The following is a 19,608-nucleotide window of genomic DNA, read 5'->3' as shown; positions in this document are numbered from 1 at the left end:
TTGTCCCACAAACTAATCCCACAAATAGTATTGCTCTGGGTGTGATGCGCAGCCTGGTGCGACTGAGCACAGTGATTTGAAGCAATTCCCATCTACTTTGCTGGAGATTGACTGGAACACTTCGTAGTTGGGAGTGATGTAGCCGTATCTCGTTGGAAACCTGGGGCAGTGCACCATCCTTGATGTGCACAGATGTGCATTTTCCAGGATGTGCACAGATCCAAGGCAGTGCGTTGACCTCAGTGAATGTTAGTTTTACTGAGAATTGCAATTCTATGATAAAACAGCACATTTCTGACTCTTTGATGTACGTTTGCCTTAAAGGTAATGTTTGTGTGAGAATTGTGCCCTTAGAAGGTGGCGATTAATTAAAAGTTTTTCTACAGCCCCAGCCATTGCAAGATGCCCTTGCAACCTTTGGGGCAGAATGCCGGGATCACCCTGTAGGGAATCCCTGTACGTTCAGTAGAAGGAAAGCTCAGGATGAAGATGTTAATGTGTAACGAAAGACCACAAGTACTAGTTTAACTGCTTGTTTCTGTGTCAAAAAACGGAGCATTCTATCAGTGGTTGGACTAATTAGACAGTGAAGAACAAGCTAGATAAGAGAGGAAATTTGTGTGAGCTTAATAATGATATCAAAGCTGTTGCCAAAGCTGTGATTTTATCATGTGATTGCTTTAACCCCCTTTCTTGGCCGGACTGTTTGATGTGGGGAGCACTGGAGGCTGCTTTGCTGCAGCAGGCAATCAAGTGGAAAAGAATAAATGAAACCAGCCGCTTGCCAAAGTCAGCAAGTGTTTCCATATTCATCGGTTGTATATTCCACTGTCGAAGATGACAAGCAAAAAGAGTAGAGCCCTAATAAGGTGGGAGGAGGAGGTCTCTGTTTTGATGGCTTAGCAAAAATGGTGTTATTGCATAACCGTGGTGCGATGCGAACACGTTGTGAATGCATTTATTAGCTACATCACTTCTGTGCCTCCTCATGATTCCAAGCAACCTTCAGCTATTTGAGGGAGAAACTAGACAGCTGTTCTGTGAGGACAATAAAAGTGCTTTCAAATGTGATACGTGCTGGTCGGGAGAAGGGATAAGAAGACTGGAATGTCTTACCTAAGAATAAAGGCAGTGAGGGTTACCTGTATCTTTGACAGTAACTCAAAAGGAAGGAGTTTCCTAAGCAATGGGTGTAGGTGGGAGCTCAGCAGGAGACCAAAGTTGGATTTACTGGGGGGAGAAGTGGCTGTCCCCATCCCTGGGGACCCGGTGGGCACAACTGACCTGGCATCTGAGATGGACAGAGAAGGAGCGTTTCACTGCCTACCTAGAAAGGACGCACAGTAGAAGAACTGCTTAGCTGTGTTTTCTTCACTTGGTGTTAAAAATAACTGCTATTACTTTTTAATTTCACTTTAGGGCATTTTCTGAGTATTCATGTGTTTACGAGGAACCCTATGGGTGGGTTAAATGGAAAAAGCTTGGGTAGCAGATTCTAGCTGATCACGTCATAGCATTATCCTCTAAACATAACCTTTGTTTGTAATGGTTTTAAGGATCTTGGTACAATCACTTTGCTTGTCCTATTTGTCCAACTACTGGTAGAAAAAAATTTAAAGCAGCTATTAGAAGTTTCACTGGTTGAAGTTAACTTGGTTTTCATTTGTTTCCAGTTGCTGCCCTGCTGTTATTTGTGTTCCTAATGGTGCTTCCTTTTTGCTATATAGATTTTTACCTAACAAAATCTCAGCACTGTTTTTGTAATGCCAGTGATATTATTCATGAGTATGTGTGTGTCATTTTAAAAAGAAGAGGTTCAGTAACATAGCACACATCTCTAATTGGACACGTTCCTCATTGTTTTAGCTTTATTTTCTATGGTTCTTCTCTTTGTGTGGATAACACAGGTCATAAAACACTGGGCAAGGAAGGCTTTGTTAGCATCAGCTCTCTTTTTTTTCTGTGACTTTTATTTTGTTCTTACCAATTTTATTTCGGCAAATAAAGTAATACTTTGGTGTAGAGATCATGACTAAAACAGCAAATTACTCCTTTTTCCATTGCTGTTTGCCTGCACACCTTGAAAGAAATGAAAATTACATTCTATATACGATTACTATGCTCTGTTGTTGCCTGTAGTGGTTTGTTTCCATCCCTCACAAAATATAACTGTGGGATGGTGGTCAGCCTTTTCATTCTCAACCACGTATGTTGAAAAGCCCTCGAAGATGCTGTGGCTCCCGGATAAGTTATTGCAGAGCAAATTGCTATTTTGTTGACTTGCTCCATGCCTGGGTTTCCCCTCTTGAACTGTATGAATTGCATCTTCTGGCGTGGGAGTGCTGAGAGCAACTCGAGTAAGGTTTGCACAAAGCTGGGATAAGAGGAGGCATTAAGTACAAGGCTGGTGCTTGCATGTAGGGTGGGAGCCTGGATTGTCTTTATTGTCACTTTTTTAAGCCAGCTGATTTGTTTTAAGTCTCAGAGTCCAGGAGTGACGTGTTGTGAAGAATGAATGACTGTATCATTCCTACGTGTGGGACCTAATGGGAAGCTCTTCACTATCCACTGTCATATTCATTCTGAGAAATGCATGCTGATGTATTGTTCTCTATCCTTTGTGTTCTTGCCTTAAGGTGTTCGTTTCAGTGATGCAAGACAAAGCGCAGGCACGTGAAATAATTACACAGCAAGCTTGGCTGGAGCCTGTCAGTCTGTGTCAAGCTCCCCAAATGCCTTCAATCTCATAATTGCTGAGCTCTTTTGCTGATTGTTACATTTAATGTTTGGTGTTAAAATCAAACGTGCTGTAGAAGTAGCATAGAATACCTTACTGTTTGCATGTAATTTAAGTCAAAATTTTATAGCTCTGTCCAAAGTAGTGCTGTGAAACTTAGCTTCCCTCAAGCCAAAAGCAAGCTTTTCTACTTGCCTTTTACATGCAGATGCTTCTGTTTCATTTTGGCTTTGGGATTTTGACAGTTTCTCAGCAAAGATGATGCTTTTGCTCATGACACATTTGTGCCTTGTAGACAGGTCTTGTAAAAAGAGCTTTTTGTGGAGGACTGAAAGATAAATCCAACTTAGATCTAATTTTGGGACTCACTGGCTACATAGCAGACGCATAATTTGAGGAGTCATGATCATAGCTAACAGTACTTTACCATTGTTATAAATAATATCTAAGTTTGAGCATTCATTGCTTTTTAACTTTTCTATGATTCAGTCTTAAAATTAAGTTTAAAAAAAGAAAAGGAAAGGAATTATTATTAGGCTTGTTGGGCAAATGTTGCTGAGCTGTGTTGTTGGCAAGTAATCTATCAAGTTGCAAATTTAGGAAATAATTCCCAGATGATTGTCATTAATCTGATGTTTCGGGTTCTGAGCACCTGTCTGGGAGTGATGTTCCTCATCAAAGCGTGCTTCTGAAGAAGGCACAGCAGCTTTCAGAGATGGCTGTGTGGTCTGAGCTTTTGACTCACATTTCAAAGGTGATCCTGCCCAGCCTTCTGAAAGCAGGAATGGGAGTCAGTGCTTCCTGCGTGCTTTGGTGGGTGAACCTCAGCAGTGAAGTCTTCTCTCAAACACAAAACCTACACAGATAGTTGACTTTGCTTTCAAACCCTAAAGAAGTATTTCGTTTCCATCTCCAGAATGTGAAGGATGGGATACTGGGAAAACTTCTGTTCTGGTTTGAGCTTAGAGCCTCTTGAGAGCTGCCATGGAGCACTGATGCAGTGTGACGTGGGGATGGAAAAGTGGTCCTTGAGTGCCTTGTGATACCGTGAAATATATATGCACACACATTTAAACTGAAGTTAATGTTTTAGGGTTTTTTTAAGCCCTTGAAAAGAGCAGAATAAGTGCTGTTTTGTTTGCCCTTGTTTCCTGACTTTATTTTGTGCTTATGAGCTGCAGTTCCCAAAGAAACTAATGGGACGGGTTGCAGGAGGCAGAGCAGCAAACCTTGGAGCAGTGCAGCTGAGGATGTAATGTAACCACAGTCCACTTGTTTTCAGCCCACCTTTCTTCTTCAGCTTTCCCATCCCCATGGTTTTCCTTTTCAGAGGTGCTGTGTGATGTTTCTCATTGTGCATTTTGCCAAGCAGTTACGCAGTGCCATCAGTGCTTTGTATACTTTTGTCTCTTAAAAAAAAATAATCCATGGAGTGCCATTAAGGATGTCTGATTTATTGTAATTGCATTTCATTTGTATTTGGAATTTGCAGAAAACTTCATGAATGTAAGTGAAGAATAGTTAAATGATGAAACAGAAGTCAAACACAGAAATACATGTCAGTGCACTGAATAGTGAATGCAAATGGAGAATGAATGAAGAGGGATTTTGAGATATCTGCCAGTTCACTGATGTTCAGAAACATCACTGCTTCTGCAGGACATTGGCTTCAACTGGTTGACTCTCAGTAGCTTCGTGTCAGCTAATTAATCATGTAATTTGCTGTCATGTTACTAGGTGAACCTGTATTGTGCTAGCAGCATGAATTTGAGATAATAGTTTCCAAATGATTGAAGTATCTGTAACAGCTCTGGTCCTCATCACTGGCTTCAGCTTTTGCCCCTTCGATAAAAGCTAACTCTTAATGAAAGTTCTGCCTGCTCATAAAGTTTCCAAGTCTCTGTATTGGTAGAACTGATTCCTGTTCACTTCTTTATATAGCACATTTCTAATTAAAACACCCTGGTAATATATTGGTATATGTTATTCATGCCTTTAGGATCAAACCGTTGTAATTTCTGCTCTGTGATGAACCAACTGGTTCTTAACTGGGTTTGCTTTCTGTTCGTGCTCTTTTAGATTCTTTCCTTAAAAATAGAGCTCTCTGCTCCATGGGTTTGAATGGAGATTTTATAACTACAAGGTCTGTAAGTTGGAGAGTGCAACTGTAATGAGAGCAGCCATGGCAAAAAAAAAAAAAAAGGAAAATATAAATTGTGTTTAAAACAAAGAAAACAAAAGTAACCTTGCTTTAAAATACGTTATCATGTATCTCCATATTTAACAGTTTGTCTGTGTGCTGGAAGTGTCTTTAGTCAGTGTAAAAATTCTAATTAAATCTTCTGGTAGAGATTCGCGGCTGACCCTCTCTTCACTGGAGCATCTTATTAGAATAATAAACCACTCCCCGCTGGGAGACACTGCCGCTGACAGACAGGCGAGACACTTTGGCTGCTGATTAGAAAAGGTTGATCGGGCTCATATTGTCTTCAGAGCCTGCAGGAAACCCTTTATTGGCCCTGCTGCAGCAGCACTGCGAGGAGCAGCGTGGCTGGGGCCGGCTGGCTTTGCTCCCCCGCTTGCATTGCAGTGGGCAGCCCGTTAGTATGGGCTGGTGGTACTCAGGGGCTGTGCTTTTGTTCATCAGTGCCTGCTTGCTGTTAAAAACTATGTAGCAACTTGGAGTTTCTTTCCTGTGGGTAATCAACTTGACATTCCTTAATAAAACTTAGTTTTTGTAGTTTTGAGCTCTGTATTCTTTAATACGCGCTCAGAAAGGAGAATGAATCTAGCAGCAAAGCCAGGCAGATTTAGTACTACTGTATTTTTCGAAGGAGATTGTCATTCCTTGTTTGTTTTTTACTTAGGATGTTTTCTCTATTACTATACTTAAAATTGTGTTGTGTGGTTTCTTTCTTTTTTTTTTTTTTAAATAATACAATTTCTAATAATAGCACCTCATTTGCTAGCCCAGAACACAGTGGTTCCAAAGGAGGTATTTTCCTTCAGATACGTCCAGCGTGAGCACTGATGTATGTTTGCTTTTTCTGGAAGCTGTGCAGGTAAGGCAGAGGGATGCAGAAGCCTTGTTTCCCACAGCACAGCCTTGGCTCCAGGCTCAGCTGAGCCTCATCCCTGCCTTGCCTGTTGAGCACAGCAGTGGAGCACAGGCAAACCATGGGCTCCAGCATTAAGAAAGCTGCCGTGACTGTCAGGCCGTTCTGATCTCTGTGATTGCATGCTGATCTCTGTGTGGGAGGGGAAATAACTTCACATGAGGAGGAACCTGATGACAGGAGTGGGAAGGTAGCCAAAAAGGCGTAGTGTGATTGTGGAGAGTTGTTCTGCTGCGGTGTCTGGGCTGGATTTGGTGAGCCCAGGGGTTACTGCTTCTGTAATCCATTCCCTTTAGCAGCCTCTGTTGTTTACTTCTGCCAGTGGTGGTGGAATTAAGGGGAATTTCCTTTTCCTGAGTACTTAAGGGAATTAGTTCCCCTCCTTGCTGACTTTCAGTGAGCCCTGTAAAAATCCTAACCTAAGGAAACCTGCTTGGTTAAAAGGTCATTGGAGTAAAGGCGATGAAAGATGTGGGTTTTAGAAAGCAGGATTCTGAAGGGCTTCTCTCCACCAACTGTCTGTATGGGAGACTCCTGAACGTATAAATACCTAATTGCAATTACTATATGCAGTTTCCACGAGAAGGGTGGAAAGATGCCCTTGAAGGAGTCGTGTGATAAACCTCAGAGTTTTAAGAGAGATTTTCCATTTCTGTATTAGTGCAGAAGGATTGAAATACTTGGTCACAGCCTAATCTCAAAGAGAAAAATCAGCATTAATCAAGAAAACTTAGAAAATAGGTGATCATAAGCCTTGCAAGAGATACTTAGTAAAAGTTTGTATAACAAATAGATTGCATTGGGTTGCACAAGTCATTGTTTGGTACAATATTTCATACCTTTTTTATCACCCTCCCCCCCTCCAAAAAATGGAGGCCTGTTTATGAGCCACCAGGCTTTATTTTAAACTCATCTTGTGTTTAAGGACTTCTCATGTTTAACTTGACATTTGAAAACCTGGTTTTCCATGCTTGAACCTCCCCCTGCCTTTCTCCTTTTGTTGCCTTGCTATTTTTTAATTGTTATTATTATTTATTTGAATAAGTGTAAACAGATATGTACACAGGTGTATGTACAGGGTGTGTGTGCAAACAAATGTGTGTCTTTTCTTGATTCTTTGCTTCCTATACTCCCGTTGAGTACTCCAAAATCCTGTCCTATGGGAATAGTGTAATTCTGAAGTAGAATTGAGCAGTGCTATAATATGTCACTGTGGGGACAATGAAGTTGCAGAAGCCAGATTGTTAATGCCTTCGTGTCTGTGATCTTGTTTTGCTTTGCTTTTTCTCTTGACTAATATGCTCCTTCAGGCATTCTGAGTATCCTTAGATGTTAGCACAATGACGAGCTGTAGAAATCTGCTTCCCCAGTACAGCTGGAGTCCAGCAGGGGTTCTAAGGCTAGAATAAGACTCTTTCATAAAAGTTGAGTGTCCTCACACCAGTAGCTTCCAGGAAGTCACAAAATGTTGGACAAGGTAGAACAGGTAACCGTGCAGTGCACCTACAGGTGCTCAGTGTAGCGCAGCTCTGACACACGTGCTCGTGCCTGCATCGGGTGCTGACATGGCAGAGACATAAAGTTAATCTCTTCGTAGCCAAAACTGAAGGAAACATATGGTAAGGATGAGAAAATCTACTGAAACAGACTTTCAGAGTACTGAGCCGTTCTGAATTTAGAGAAAGTTTTAAGACTGCAGAGTTCTGCCTGCATGCCATCAGAATCTCATTTAAGTAGGGGATACTTTGAGGCAGAAGACATCAGGGCTTTGGTAACTAAACCAGTACAAACAAAAGCTGTCTGAGGAGTGCTCTGCTCTGCTTTCCTGCTCTGGTACTGTTAGATGTTCCTCAGAGGATTATATCCTTAATGCTCCCTGCTTCCCACCCTCTGCAATTTTGTAGCCTTCGTTAAATTCAGAGATTGACACGTGTCATCTTAGTGACCCTTGAGATCTTCCAGCAGTGCTGTCAATGTGATCAAGTACAGTGCATAGGAAGGTCTAATTGTGCAAAACATACTGTGTTTTCCATCCATCAATGAGCTCAGAAGTAAAATCTCACTAGTTGTGATAGGTATAGAATACATAATAGGTATCACACATTATCTGTTGCTTTTCATAAAAGCAGGTAAGTACTGTCATTTCCCCTCTGTTGAGGGAGATACGAAGCACTAAGAGAGAAACTGAGAAGATTGTGCTGTCGAAATAATTCTTCAATAGCAGAGCTGAAAATAATGTATTATAAAATACTAACTTTAGAAGAAATGACAGCATGGAATAATGTGTAGCATCAGATCCCATCATGTAGTCAGCCCTAACAGTGGCAGCCCTCCCGTATGCAAGGAGCCCCTTTTATTTGTTTTAGGAGCTTGGCAAGGCAGGTGAGCCAAAAACCAGCTCAGCCCATTGTTGTTTTTAGAAGCAGGGCTAATCTGATACAGGAGAGGGTGGGCATTGCCTGTCTCTGAAGCCCCTTGGGTTGAGGTGTGTGTAGTTTGTGCAGCTTTCTGTGAAGGCCAGCTGGATCTCTTGGCCCAAGTTAATCCCAAAGACTTCTGGCATGGCTTTGCTGTATGGAAACTTGTGTGTGCATGTGCAAATTTCTGTTAGTTAATGGGCGGTACACAAATTGCTTGACAACTTATGAGAACCATCTTTGTGGATAAACGTTCGTGTAATAGTTCTGATTCTCATCCAGGCCCTGGAAAATTACTGCTGTTAGCGTTTAGTGCTGGTTGTGAAGCAGCATCGACTTTCTCAAACAAGAAGAAATAAACAGTGCTTATGTGCTGTGAGCCATAGCTTCTGGAATTGTTATTACTGATGTTAGGGAGGGCTGTTTTTCCTCTTGAGGTACATATAAAGGAGTTAATGATGTTTTTCATAAAGCACACGGTCTAGTAACAAGCCCAGACAAGATTCTGGTGATGACTGTAAAGCAGATGCATGCTTATTTTGTTAACCAGCCTTCACACATTGCAATATCTGTGTTCAACTCTTGATTACTACTGTGCATTTAAGGCATTTTGAAGAACATTCTACAGAAGTACCAGGAAAGCTATTTCAACCATATGGTGAAATGTCTATGAGAATTTGACTGCAAGGTCTCTGTTTGTGATTTGAGGTTTTCCTTATTAAAGTCGCACTATTTAAAATGATGTGCTGGAATTTGATGCTGTTAACAGATGTCTTTTTGCTCTTCAAAACCAAATGAAACAATGCTCTGACAAAACGTGTATTTTCAGAGCATATTAAAGAGGTGTTCTTATCTAACTTAAACATGTGGTTGTCCAGAGGCTCGTTCAGGGCAGGTCTGCATTTTGTAAATATTCAGCATGAGAACTTGCCTAGATTTGTAGCATCACTGTCACTTCTTACCTTTGAGGAAATTCCTTATGTGCTTACACCTCTTCCCTTAGCAGATTCGCAGTGGCACTGAATAATGCAGAATTGTTGAGTGAACAAGACAGCACAAATAAGATATTTTGCAGTAAAACAATGTTTTATTGTTGTAATAGAATGACACCGATGTACAGCATTCCTGCCCTGGGAGCTTTGGTCCCCAAAGGAATTGTGCAGGCGCGGGGCTGGATCATGAAACTGGTTTACCTTTAAAGCATTTCTTACCTTTTTGAAGCCAGATCGGTTCTTTGGTTCGGTTCTCCTAACGCAGCACGGTTGAGGGGGCCGGGATGTGTCAGTGCCTCATGTCACTATTGGTGCTGGAGACTGGAAATTGTTGAATCACAGCCTCAGGTTTTGAAACGCTTCTGTGAGTCCAACCCTTAAACACTGTCTTAGTTTCAACACAACTGTCCAAACTACTCAGTGTTCATTTCTAAGTGCTGTACTGGTTTGGCCTTTCCTGAGTGAGTAGTGCAGATGGTTAAGGGTTGGATGCAGCTCTCCATGCACATGCTTTTGAAGCAGACCGCCCTGTGTTTATGTGTAAACACTTTTAGACTATTTGGGCACATGTGTGACTTAATCTTTTGCATCCACTCAGTATTGAAACGTCATTCTTTGTGACCAGAATAAGATTCCTAGCACAGATGAAACCAGTTAGCTGAAAATCTAACTTGCTGAGACCAGTGATGAGCTTCCTTCTCTCAGCTTTGGAGCTGAATCTCTGTGCTTTCAGATGCATGCTGTCTCATTTCCCCATACTGAAGCATGAATTGTTGTCCAGGATATCTTAGCAAATTTGCTCTTTCCAATCCACACCTCCTGGCTCGCTGCATCCCCCTCTTGTGGAGTCATCTCCCGAGATGCTGCCATGGCAGCACCCCTGTGCCAGCCACATGTTGCCACCCCAAGGCTGAAGAACCATAACTCCAACTTCAGGTTTGCCTCTTCTGCCCTCAGTATACTTCACAGTAGAAGTTTCTTAGTTGAGTAAAGTAATGCTTTTCCTTTACAACCTGTCATGAATAAAGATTTCACAGCAGGAATTGGAGGCATTAAAGGAGAAGCAGAAGAGAGAGTTTGTGTGCAGATGATGAAAGAACAGAGGGGAGCATGGTGAGCTGCAGTGAGGAGCCTGGCTGGAGTCCTCACCAACAGAAACTTTGTGTTTGGATGAGAGAAGAGAGAAGAAACCACTAAAGCAGTTCGTTCACAGGATGAGAGGCCGGTGGTGCAGCTGTAAGACAAGGTTGCCTGGCAAGGGAGATTTTAGCTGGGGGTGAAGGTGGTCAAAACAGGCAAATGCCTGCAGTGCTGGTGTCAGGAAACACGGGCATTTTTAGAATTTCTAGATGGAAGAGCAAGAGCCTGAAATAGCAACAGATCAACTGTGGAATTTGGGGGAAGAGGCAGAAATTTCCAGGTTGGTCTATAGATATCAAGGGTTGTGACAGCTGCCTAATGAGATGTCTTCAGGCATGATGTTGCTTTCTCAGCGTGAGAGTTGTTGAATTCCTTTTCATGCTCTTCATTGCCTACCCAAGCAGGAAGTGTCATTTCACAAAAGCTGACAGAGGTCACTGTTTTAATAACTATTGTTAATTGATGTTTCTCAAAAGCCTTTTATCAACTTGAATTTGCTACCTGTGGAGTCTAGCTCAGCAGGTGGCTGAATTAAATTTTTTCTTAACCACTTTAATTCTGTGGTTAATAAATCACGCTAGAACAGTATGTTTTAAAATATAATATCCAATCAATTTGTCTGAAAGCCATTTATTTATAATAAGAAATTATTAGCTCTGATTTCAGCGGTAACAAAAAACCCTCCCTGAAAGATTGGGAGCACTTACGAGCACATACTGGATGGAATGTGTGGAGAGTTTCCCCTTTTGCTGTCCAGAGTACCTCGAATCACAGACTGAACAGAATCAGGAGCTGCTCCTCATCCCATACAGTGTTTTCCACTCAGCGATTCAGGAATGGTGAAGCTCCATTGCATTGCAGACATCTGTCCGGCTCTCTCTGAAATCATTTAGCAAAATGTTCTTCTTTTGAAAGATCTCCTCCAAAACTGGTTACAAACTCCTATATTTCTAATTTTTAAACAGTAATCTTGAGTGGAAAAAATGAACAGCATGGAAGTGAAATACTGTGTAGGATGAATGCTATTTAAATCTTGTCTAAGCTGCTAAACATCACACTAATGTTGGATCACTGGATCTGATCCAGTAAAAATTGAAAAAAAAAAAAAAAGAAAAAAGAAAAAAAAAAGCAGATATAGAGAGGTCACATCAGAGAGCCAAGCCATCTGTCCAGTATGGAATTAAAGGCATTTTATAATGAATTAGTTTTTCATATTATGGCGGGCCTAGGTGTGAATCAGAGAGCGTCTGCCTGCGAAGATAGTTCCTGAATTATTTTTATGTTGTCAACCTGATGTGTTAGCGTGCAGCATCTCATCTGGCTTGCATAGCTAATTAGTCCATTATAACCAGTATTTTATAATCGGCTTCAAAAGTTTTTTTTGTTGGTTCCAGACATTATTCTTGTAATATGGACCGAAGGATTTGCATATGAGCCTACTGCCAAGTTTTCAAAGAATGTCTCTGTTGCTTTATTCTAGCATTGTTTTATCGTACACGTTCATAACAAAGAAAGCTTTCATTTGGAGAATAACATTCAGAATTTGTTCCAGTCGTTGCTGGTGTTCTTGGAGTAGATTGTTTCATTTGACCTCTGCAGTATTAATACAGCATGTTTATACAAAAAAGTACCCTACTGCATTAAAATGGAAATAACGATTTATAGCGTTGGCAGCCTTGGAGGATCTCTGATGTCAGCTCTCATCTTACTGGACAGGGTTCAGCTGCACATTCAGTTGCATACCACTGATTGGTACTATTTATCATTTTTAAAATAAAGATTTTCTGTTCAAAAGTAATTTTAAAACCTCCGTCAAAAACATGAATCTGTGTCATGAGGGGGAGAAGGATGAGGAAAATGGGATGGAGAAGTTGCAGCAAACCTGCTATTAAAGCTTCTTGATAAATCTTTCCTCTGACTAGTAAAATGACATTAGCAAAATTGGTGTAGTGTTTGCTAGGATGTAGTGATGGGGAAATCCTTTGTTGTTTACTGGTCAGAACCCATCTGGGGTAGGATGCAGTTATGGTGAGGTTTCTTGAAGCTCTTTTTGGTAGAGAGCCACTAACTGGGAGCCTTAAAATGATCAGGTGTTCATGTATTGGTTTGAGTTTTTTCTGTCATATAGGAATAAGAAAGGTTAAGTTCCATCTGTAAAGAGTTTAAATACTGTGCTGTGCCTGCATGTGGGGACTGCTGGGTATGGTGTTTTGCAGTCTGTCTTCAGGCCTGTTGGAGCATCCTGTGCCTCTCTGGACACTCTTTTCAACTCTTTGTAGGTGGAAGCCTGGCTGTTTCAGGGCGAGAGGGGAATTTACTGCCGTATGATTTTCACCTTGTATGTAATTCTGAGAGCTCACTGTATTTTTTTTCATAAGCTGAAGATATGTCTAACATTTCAGCAAATCTGTTTCCACGTGCTTTTCCCTGCTCTGTTACTACTTGTGTCTGTAAATGCTCATTCCAACCAGCATCTTTTGTAAGTAGGAGAGAACTGAGACGTGCTGAGTTTGTTGGAAGTGCTCGTAGCAGAAGTAAAATTAAACTTTTCTTCTTAAGTGCTACACTTTTCTGAGAGTCTGTAAAAAGCTCTGTAACATAAATAGGAGCCATCATGTTTTTGAGCTGTAACTTGCTGGATAGAGATGTGTAAATTGTGATTGCTCTTATTTTGGCACTAAATTAATGCATTTCAGTTCTGCAAAAGAAGTTCCAGACAGCAGCTTTTTTCCTACGACCTTCTTTGCAGACAGCCTCGGGAATGCACTGTACCTCATCTTCATTGTGTGCTCTTCAGTTTGCTCTACAGTTGTCACCAGTTATACTTCTACACTGCCGTGCTGCTTCTCGCTTATCGCACTGATCACAGAGTCAGGTTGGAAAAGACCTTCAAGATCATCAAGTCCAACCTCAACCTATACTTAGCAGGGGTTTTTACCTGACATCCTCTCTGAAGGGCATAGCCCTAGCAGAGCATTGTATGTCGTTTTGTATTTTGAGTCAGACTAACTCAGTAATTAGATGTGAATCTTTGAAGAACCCTTCTGGTCTGATGCGTCCTCAGGAAACGCTGATGTCTGCTTTTAAATAAAGGCAAAAGGCTTCTGGGTTTCCTCTGGATTCTCTTGATTGAGAAAGGAAGAAAAAAGGCCACCTGTGGGCATGGACCCCATAGCTGTGCCTTGCCAAAGTGACGTGGATTTCTTTTGGTTATTTTTTGTTGGGTTGGTTTTCTTGGGTTGGTCTTCTTGAGCGTTACAAAACCAGTTCTAAACGCCAATATCTTAGTAACCAGCTTCTGGTAGAGCTTCACCCTGAGTTAACGTGAACAGCAGTCTTCAGGAGATTTCTATTTTATATCAACTTTTGACCTAATTGCATAGCTTTACGTGTGGGTTTACTCTAGGGCAGGACTGTTGACGAGCCCAGAGCTCCCTGTTCTGCCTGACACCAGCCTTTTCTGGGAGAAAAGCAAGGATCTTTCTCCTGTTCGAATGGCACGTGATGGTGGTTGGCTTTGAGCATAGCTTGAAGGCATGCAGTCAAGGCGAGTTTTGCATTTAAAAATGATTGGGTCTAAGAGAGAGTTGAAGAATTAATCACCTCCAACCAACCTGGATCTTTTCAAAGGATAAATGTACGTGGCCACTGGGGTTTTTCAGAGAGATACAAGCAGATAAAATGCCAAAGTCCACACTGTTGTTTCTGTGATGTAAAATTACTTGAGTTTTTCTTCCTTAATGCATGTAGGCTTTGTCTTTTGTTTTACGATGTGCAACTTTGCGTTTTATTTGTTTTTAAATTATCATCCCAAACTCAGAAAATTTAAGATCTGCAATAATTTGCATTAAAATGTCCAAAGCTGTGAGGTAGTTCCTAGCCATATACTAATGGAGAAATACGGAATTGCTTTTCAGCAGCATCTCAGTCAGACATCTCCATTCACACACAAGAGATTTGGGATTCAGTAGTGTTTAAAATTAGGCGTGTACTGTTGATCTTTGATGTGTAGATTACTCATCCTGAAGCACTCATATGTCTCCTCCTTCACCATGCTAAGAAAGATCTTAGTTTGTGGATATTCTTTCTGGCTGCTTATTAGCAAACAGGCTGTTAATGAGCCACTCAAATGAATGGGGAAACTTTTCTGCTCAACTGGAAGTCAGATTAAGGTTTTAACGCAGCTTTCCAGGGTGGGAGAGGTTTTGCTGGGTTTTACCATTCTGTGAGTGCTGTGAGTAAGCAGCACAGTTAGTTGATCTGGGTGTCCTGCAATTCTGATGGGCAAAACATCCCTGGGGAGGTTGCCTGATAAATCGTGTCCTGTGTTTTGTTTCAAACATTTGCAGACTTTCATGTTACCTAATAAAGGATATCTGGCTCAATTTAAAAATGCTTTGCAAAAATGCTTTTCTCTTAAACAAAAACCCATATTTGCTTGTATCCTAACTACTGCTTGTTGAAAATGCAGTGTGTTTTGCTATTTCAGTATCTGTTTTGAAGTAATTAGTATGTGCAACATCCACCTGGGTGTAGCTGATAGTTTGCCTGTATTCAAGGTCAGTCCGTTCCTTTTTATTCTCATACTTTTATTCTGTACATATTCGCTATCTTGTATGTATCAAAGATAATTAAAGTAATTCAAGGAAATCCTCTGGACATTAAAAATAAGTAATAATCTGCAAGTTTGTGACAAGGAGGTGTGTGTAACTGTTGTGTTGTTTGGCAGATACGTCGATGATGTGATCAATCGCATTGACAGGATGTTTCCTGAGATGTCTATCCAACTCTCCCGGCCCAATGGGACCTCTGCAATGCTGCTGGTGAGTTGGGTCGTTTTGTCCTTTCAGATGGATTTCTTAAGGGACTTAATTGCTATTTCTAAAAGGCAGGTTATTAGAGATTATTTTTTTCCCAGAAACATGCTGCTCTTCGTTTGACCCAGCAGTGTAAGATCTCTTTTGCTTTTAGGCAAATAGATGATAAAAAGAATTTCACCTTTAAATGCTTTTTGTTGTTAAATAAGATTGTTGAAATATGAACGTGAGGTCAGATGCTGTGTTTTTCAGCAATCTTGGCAATGAGTGTATCTCAGTCATGACAATGAAGAAGAAAAAGAAGTAGGGGTAGGAAGAGAGAAATTGTATTGGTTTCCTTTGTCTAAATTTGTTCAAATTACTCTTGGTCCAATGAATTTCTGTTTTATGATGAAGTCAAGAATTTGCCTTTGAAGTAAATGAGCAGTAAAGGCCGGATTATAGATAAACAAGTCCAATACATTTGACTTATTTCTGCCTGACCAAGCAAGATTTCATTCCAGAAGAGCCTATTGTTCACAGCAATTCTCACAGGCAGCTTAGAGAAAGAGACGAGTCTGTGAAGTTTTGACTCCAGGACAGCAGCACAGAAATCGGGTCTGCTGAACTCTTACAGCATGGCACTTGGAAGCTGATTCTCCTGCAGCCGAGTAAAAGACTGAAGTCGCATCTTTTGACAGCTTTTAAATGAAAGTGGAAAATTCTATATCCGAGTGAAAATTTGGGACCAAATCAGGCTTTTTCATCTCAGATTGTTCGTGGCACATCCTCACATAGGCTGCTACGAAAGGCTTGTGTGAGTACAGTTGTTGTTTCCAAGCAAATGGTAAAAGAAATCTAAAAATCAGATATTTTGTCAAAACAGCTTTCTTGAATCAAGAATTTGTTTTTTTTAGTATTTGTTAAACTGAATACTCTGTTATTTTTAGATTTTGCCTGTATTTTTCAAAAATACTATAAAAATCTCACTAATAAGCGTAGCTGTGATTACATTCCATTTTAATTTATCAATTCTTTAGCATCTTAATATTAACTTTCTTTGAGTAGCCCAAAATTTGCCAGGGATTAACTGAGTCAGAGGTTAAAAATATACAGCTGGCTTACACTGGCATTAAATTGTTCAATCTGCAATTGTTGGATTCACCAAGTGGAACAACATATTCCATAAAGGAATTGAATTCATCAGTGCAGTCTTAAGAAGCTCTAAGTCGTAGAAGCTTTTGCATTTGCTGTTCAGCTGACTTTATGTTTAACTGTTTCACCGTAGAAAAGAAAAAGTCTCATTTTACTTCCTTGCTTGGAAACATTTCCATTCTCTTAGAGTCCCACTCTGCACCCAGAAATTGCCTTCCGATTCTGATGGCTTTTTGAGGTCAGAAAACGTGTGATACTTTTCAAGAATTGTGCACAACTGGGAAATTTTGTGAGTTATCTTGGATAAAGCTGGTTGGGAGCAAGGTGCACTGGAAAAATGGTAACTGTAAAAGAAGCCTCATTTGCATTTAGTAATAATAAATAACGTTGGTCTCTAAATCAAGGACATTATTCTTGCTACAAGACAACAGCAGTGCACTGAACCAATGGATTGCATATCTTCCTTGGATCAGAGATCAAAACCACTGTTTTTAAAGTATTTTTGCATGTGATTTTGTGATGGGTTTATCATTTTTTCTTTTAGGCAGGTTTTCCCTCTTTCCCATCTGTCTCAGTTGGTGTTGCCAATATGGCACTTTCCATCTGGCCCTGACTGCTGCAGAAGCTTTTGCTGTTTTCAGCCACAAATCATTCAGCGAAAGGTGCTGCAGGATGGGCAGTGTGAAGAGCACCTCCCCCAGAAGAAGGGAGTTTTCTGCAGAACTTGTCATTTCTCACTCTGAACTCATCCCAAGTTAGATGTGGAGCTGCTCTTCCACAGCACTGATTTACCATAATGCCAAGAGATTCAGATAATGCTTGTTTTGTTTAAAAGTATTTCATGGCCACTTACAGTTTGTCCAGAGATAATTAACTAACCGTAATCTGAACCAGTTTCATTTGTGCAGTGTTTGTATCACACCTGCCATTGCTTATGAAGATCTTTACCATTGAGGCATTGTTGTTATGTTAAGATATCTTTAAATCCAGTCCTCTGGTTTGCCAGAAGCACACGCATGCATCATCAAAGGCACTGATAAGCAGGATATATATTTTAAGAATGTGCAAACTATTGGAAGGAGGTGGGGAAGAAGGATCAGGGCGTGCCTGTGAGATTCTTTGCAACTTCAGAATTACTGGAAATGACCTCAAAATCATCTTTGGGAGGAAGAGATCTAATTCAGAAAATTTCAGTCCCAAACTGATTGATGCCCATCTTCACATTCACGTGGAAATGGAGTTATGTCCTTAGCTGTGATGTGGGGCTTTCAGAGCCTGCATGTTTCTGGAGAGGTGATCACAGCTGCGGGAGCTGCAGGTCTGAGTCCCGGGGTTGGTAACCCTGCGTGGTGCTGGGCTCTCAGCACAGTACGGCTCTGCAATAAGCTGAGAACTTTAAGGGGGGGGGGGTTGAAGAAAGTATTCCTGTGAGCACAAATGCTGTACCTTGAAAGGTTTCTGCCTGCTGCTCCTTCGAGAGTACTGCTTCCTCAGACAATAAGGAGATTTTTGTCTTGTGGATTTATACACAGCAATTGTACCTCATTAGTCTGGATTTATGCTGCACAGACCAAACACATAAATAATTGAAGCCTTTCAGAGCTCTGTGAAATCCTCAGCCGACTTTAAAAGCAGTTTACCATTTCAAGGTGCTGTTTAATCCCAATCTTCACTAGTGATTTTTCTATTAATCTTTTAATCGCGCTATGCATAAAAAAGACTAAACATAGAATTATATCAGCTTTAATAACAGTGTTATGCAAAATTAATTTGCAGCAGCAGCAGAGGGAACTGAGGCCTTCTGAAGATTTTTGTGAGATTTTGTTGGTCAACTGCCAGGAACTGTGAAGAGAGAAAACCTCATCTCGTGTTCAGAAAACACAAATTGATTTTTAATTAATGAAAAATACCTGCAGTTTTAACGGTATTAAATAGTTAGTTGTATTCCTAGGTAGTCTACTTATTTCTAATGGTGCAACCATTGTGTGGTTGTTTCACATACCTCGTTTCTGTTACCAGCATTAAGACTTGTTCAGTGTGAAACGTCTAATTCCTGAGTACAGCTCATCCCTCTGATATCAGAAGTATTTTACAACACGGTCAGTATTGGTCCCATCTGAGCTTCTTTAGGGCCGTGCACCTGGGCAGCCCTACGCAAGCACAGCAACTTCTGCTCATCTTCATCCAGGAGCCGCTTGGTCTTCAAGCAGCTTTGCCTCCCCGGTGTTTGTAAAGCTATGTGAGGTCACTGCTCTCCAAGTTAGGGACAGCAGGTGAATATTTTTAGAAATAATGAATAGCTTTCTGTATTTGGAGCTGTTTCTGAAGCATAATGCTCTGTGTAACTAACTCTCCACTGAAAAAGTTGTTTCTTTCAAAGCAAAGCTCATTTCAGAAATTGCCATTTCTTGTTTTCATGTTATCTTACAAACTTTCTGATGCTGAAGACATTTTATGCATTTATACAGATGCCTCGAATTTTAGTGGATGTCTCCTATAAAAACATGAAGCATTTTTACACAGTTTCTGTTCATTCTCAGTAAAATCAGACACATTTTGCGTTTCAACTTTCAAATCTTGTTCCAAGCATTTTAAACAGTCTGATTGTATGGAAGTGGGCTGTATTAATTGCAAATAGGCTAGGCATCTGTTCACTGAATCTGAGTAACTTCTTATGTCTGAATATTGTTTATCAGTGTTTTTCATAAAATCATGATGATTTTCTCGGGGTAAAATGGATTCTGAAATTATTTTGCCCATTAAAAAGGGCTCTAACTGATTCTTGTTCAAGGCACCTTACTCTTGGAAAGAGTTGAAGAATTGGAAATTGTGACCTGAAGTTAGAAATATATTTTTTTTTTAAAGAAGTTTCATTTTCTACAAGGTCCAGATCCATTTTCATCCCTGTGAAGTTCCTGCTGTGCTGTAATTCAGAATAGAAAGAGACAAAATCCATTTTGCTGTCCATAGCAGTGTTGGTCCAGCATCACCGATCCATGTGCATGGCTGGCACAACAGCACTGTGTGACACTTTGCTTTATTAGCAGGAAGTGCCATGGTACTAAAGGAGAGCAACACCAGCTTATCCTTAATATGGCAAAATCATTTAAATCCTTTATCTACGTTAACTTTTTTTTGTGCACTGTTACAATTAGGTTCAATTAATGAAAGGCAAATTCCAGCCCTTACATTAAAATAAGGAGGGGGGAAAAAAAAAGAGGAAAAAATTCCTTGTAAAGAACTAATTAGTATGGT

At 40.6% G+C, this 19,608-nt stretch overlaps 1 protein-coding gene across 3 annotated transcripts in view; it reads left to right on the top strand.

The window, feature by feature from the left end:
- Nucleotides 1-19,608, top strand: part of MED27 (mediator complex subunit 27) — an 81,778-nt gene that overhangs the window by 39,095 nt on the left and 23,075 nt on the right. For all 3 annotated transcript variants that reach the window (XR_014887278.1, XM_019621467.3, XM_003211284.5), the window contains exon 4: nt 15,132-15,225. Coding sequence is in view for 2 of the 3 variants with exons in the window: in XM_019621467.3 (XP_019477012.1) it covers nt 15,132-15,225 (94 nt within the window). In the remaining variant the exon portion in view is untranslated. The remainder of the gene's footprint in view (nt 1-15,131; nt 15,226-19,608) is intronic.

The sequence above is a fragment of the Meleagris gallopavo genome, chromosome 19, assembly GCF_905368555.1.
Source record: "Meleagris gallopavo chromosome 19, MGAL_WU_HG_1.1, whole genome shotgun sequence".
Taxonomy (NCBI): Eukaryota; Metazoa; Chordata; class Aves; order Galliformes; family Phasianidae; genus Meleagris; species Meleagris gallopavo.
The sequence above is the reverse complement of the archived record's forward strand: the minus strand, read 5'-3'. Positions and strand labels throughout refer to the sequence as shown.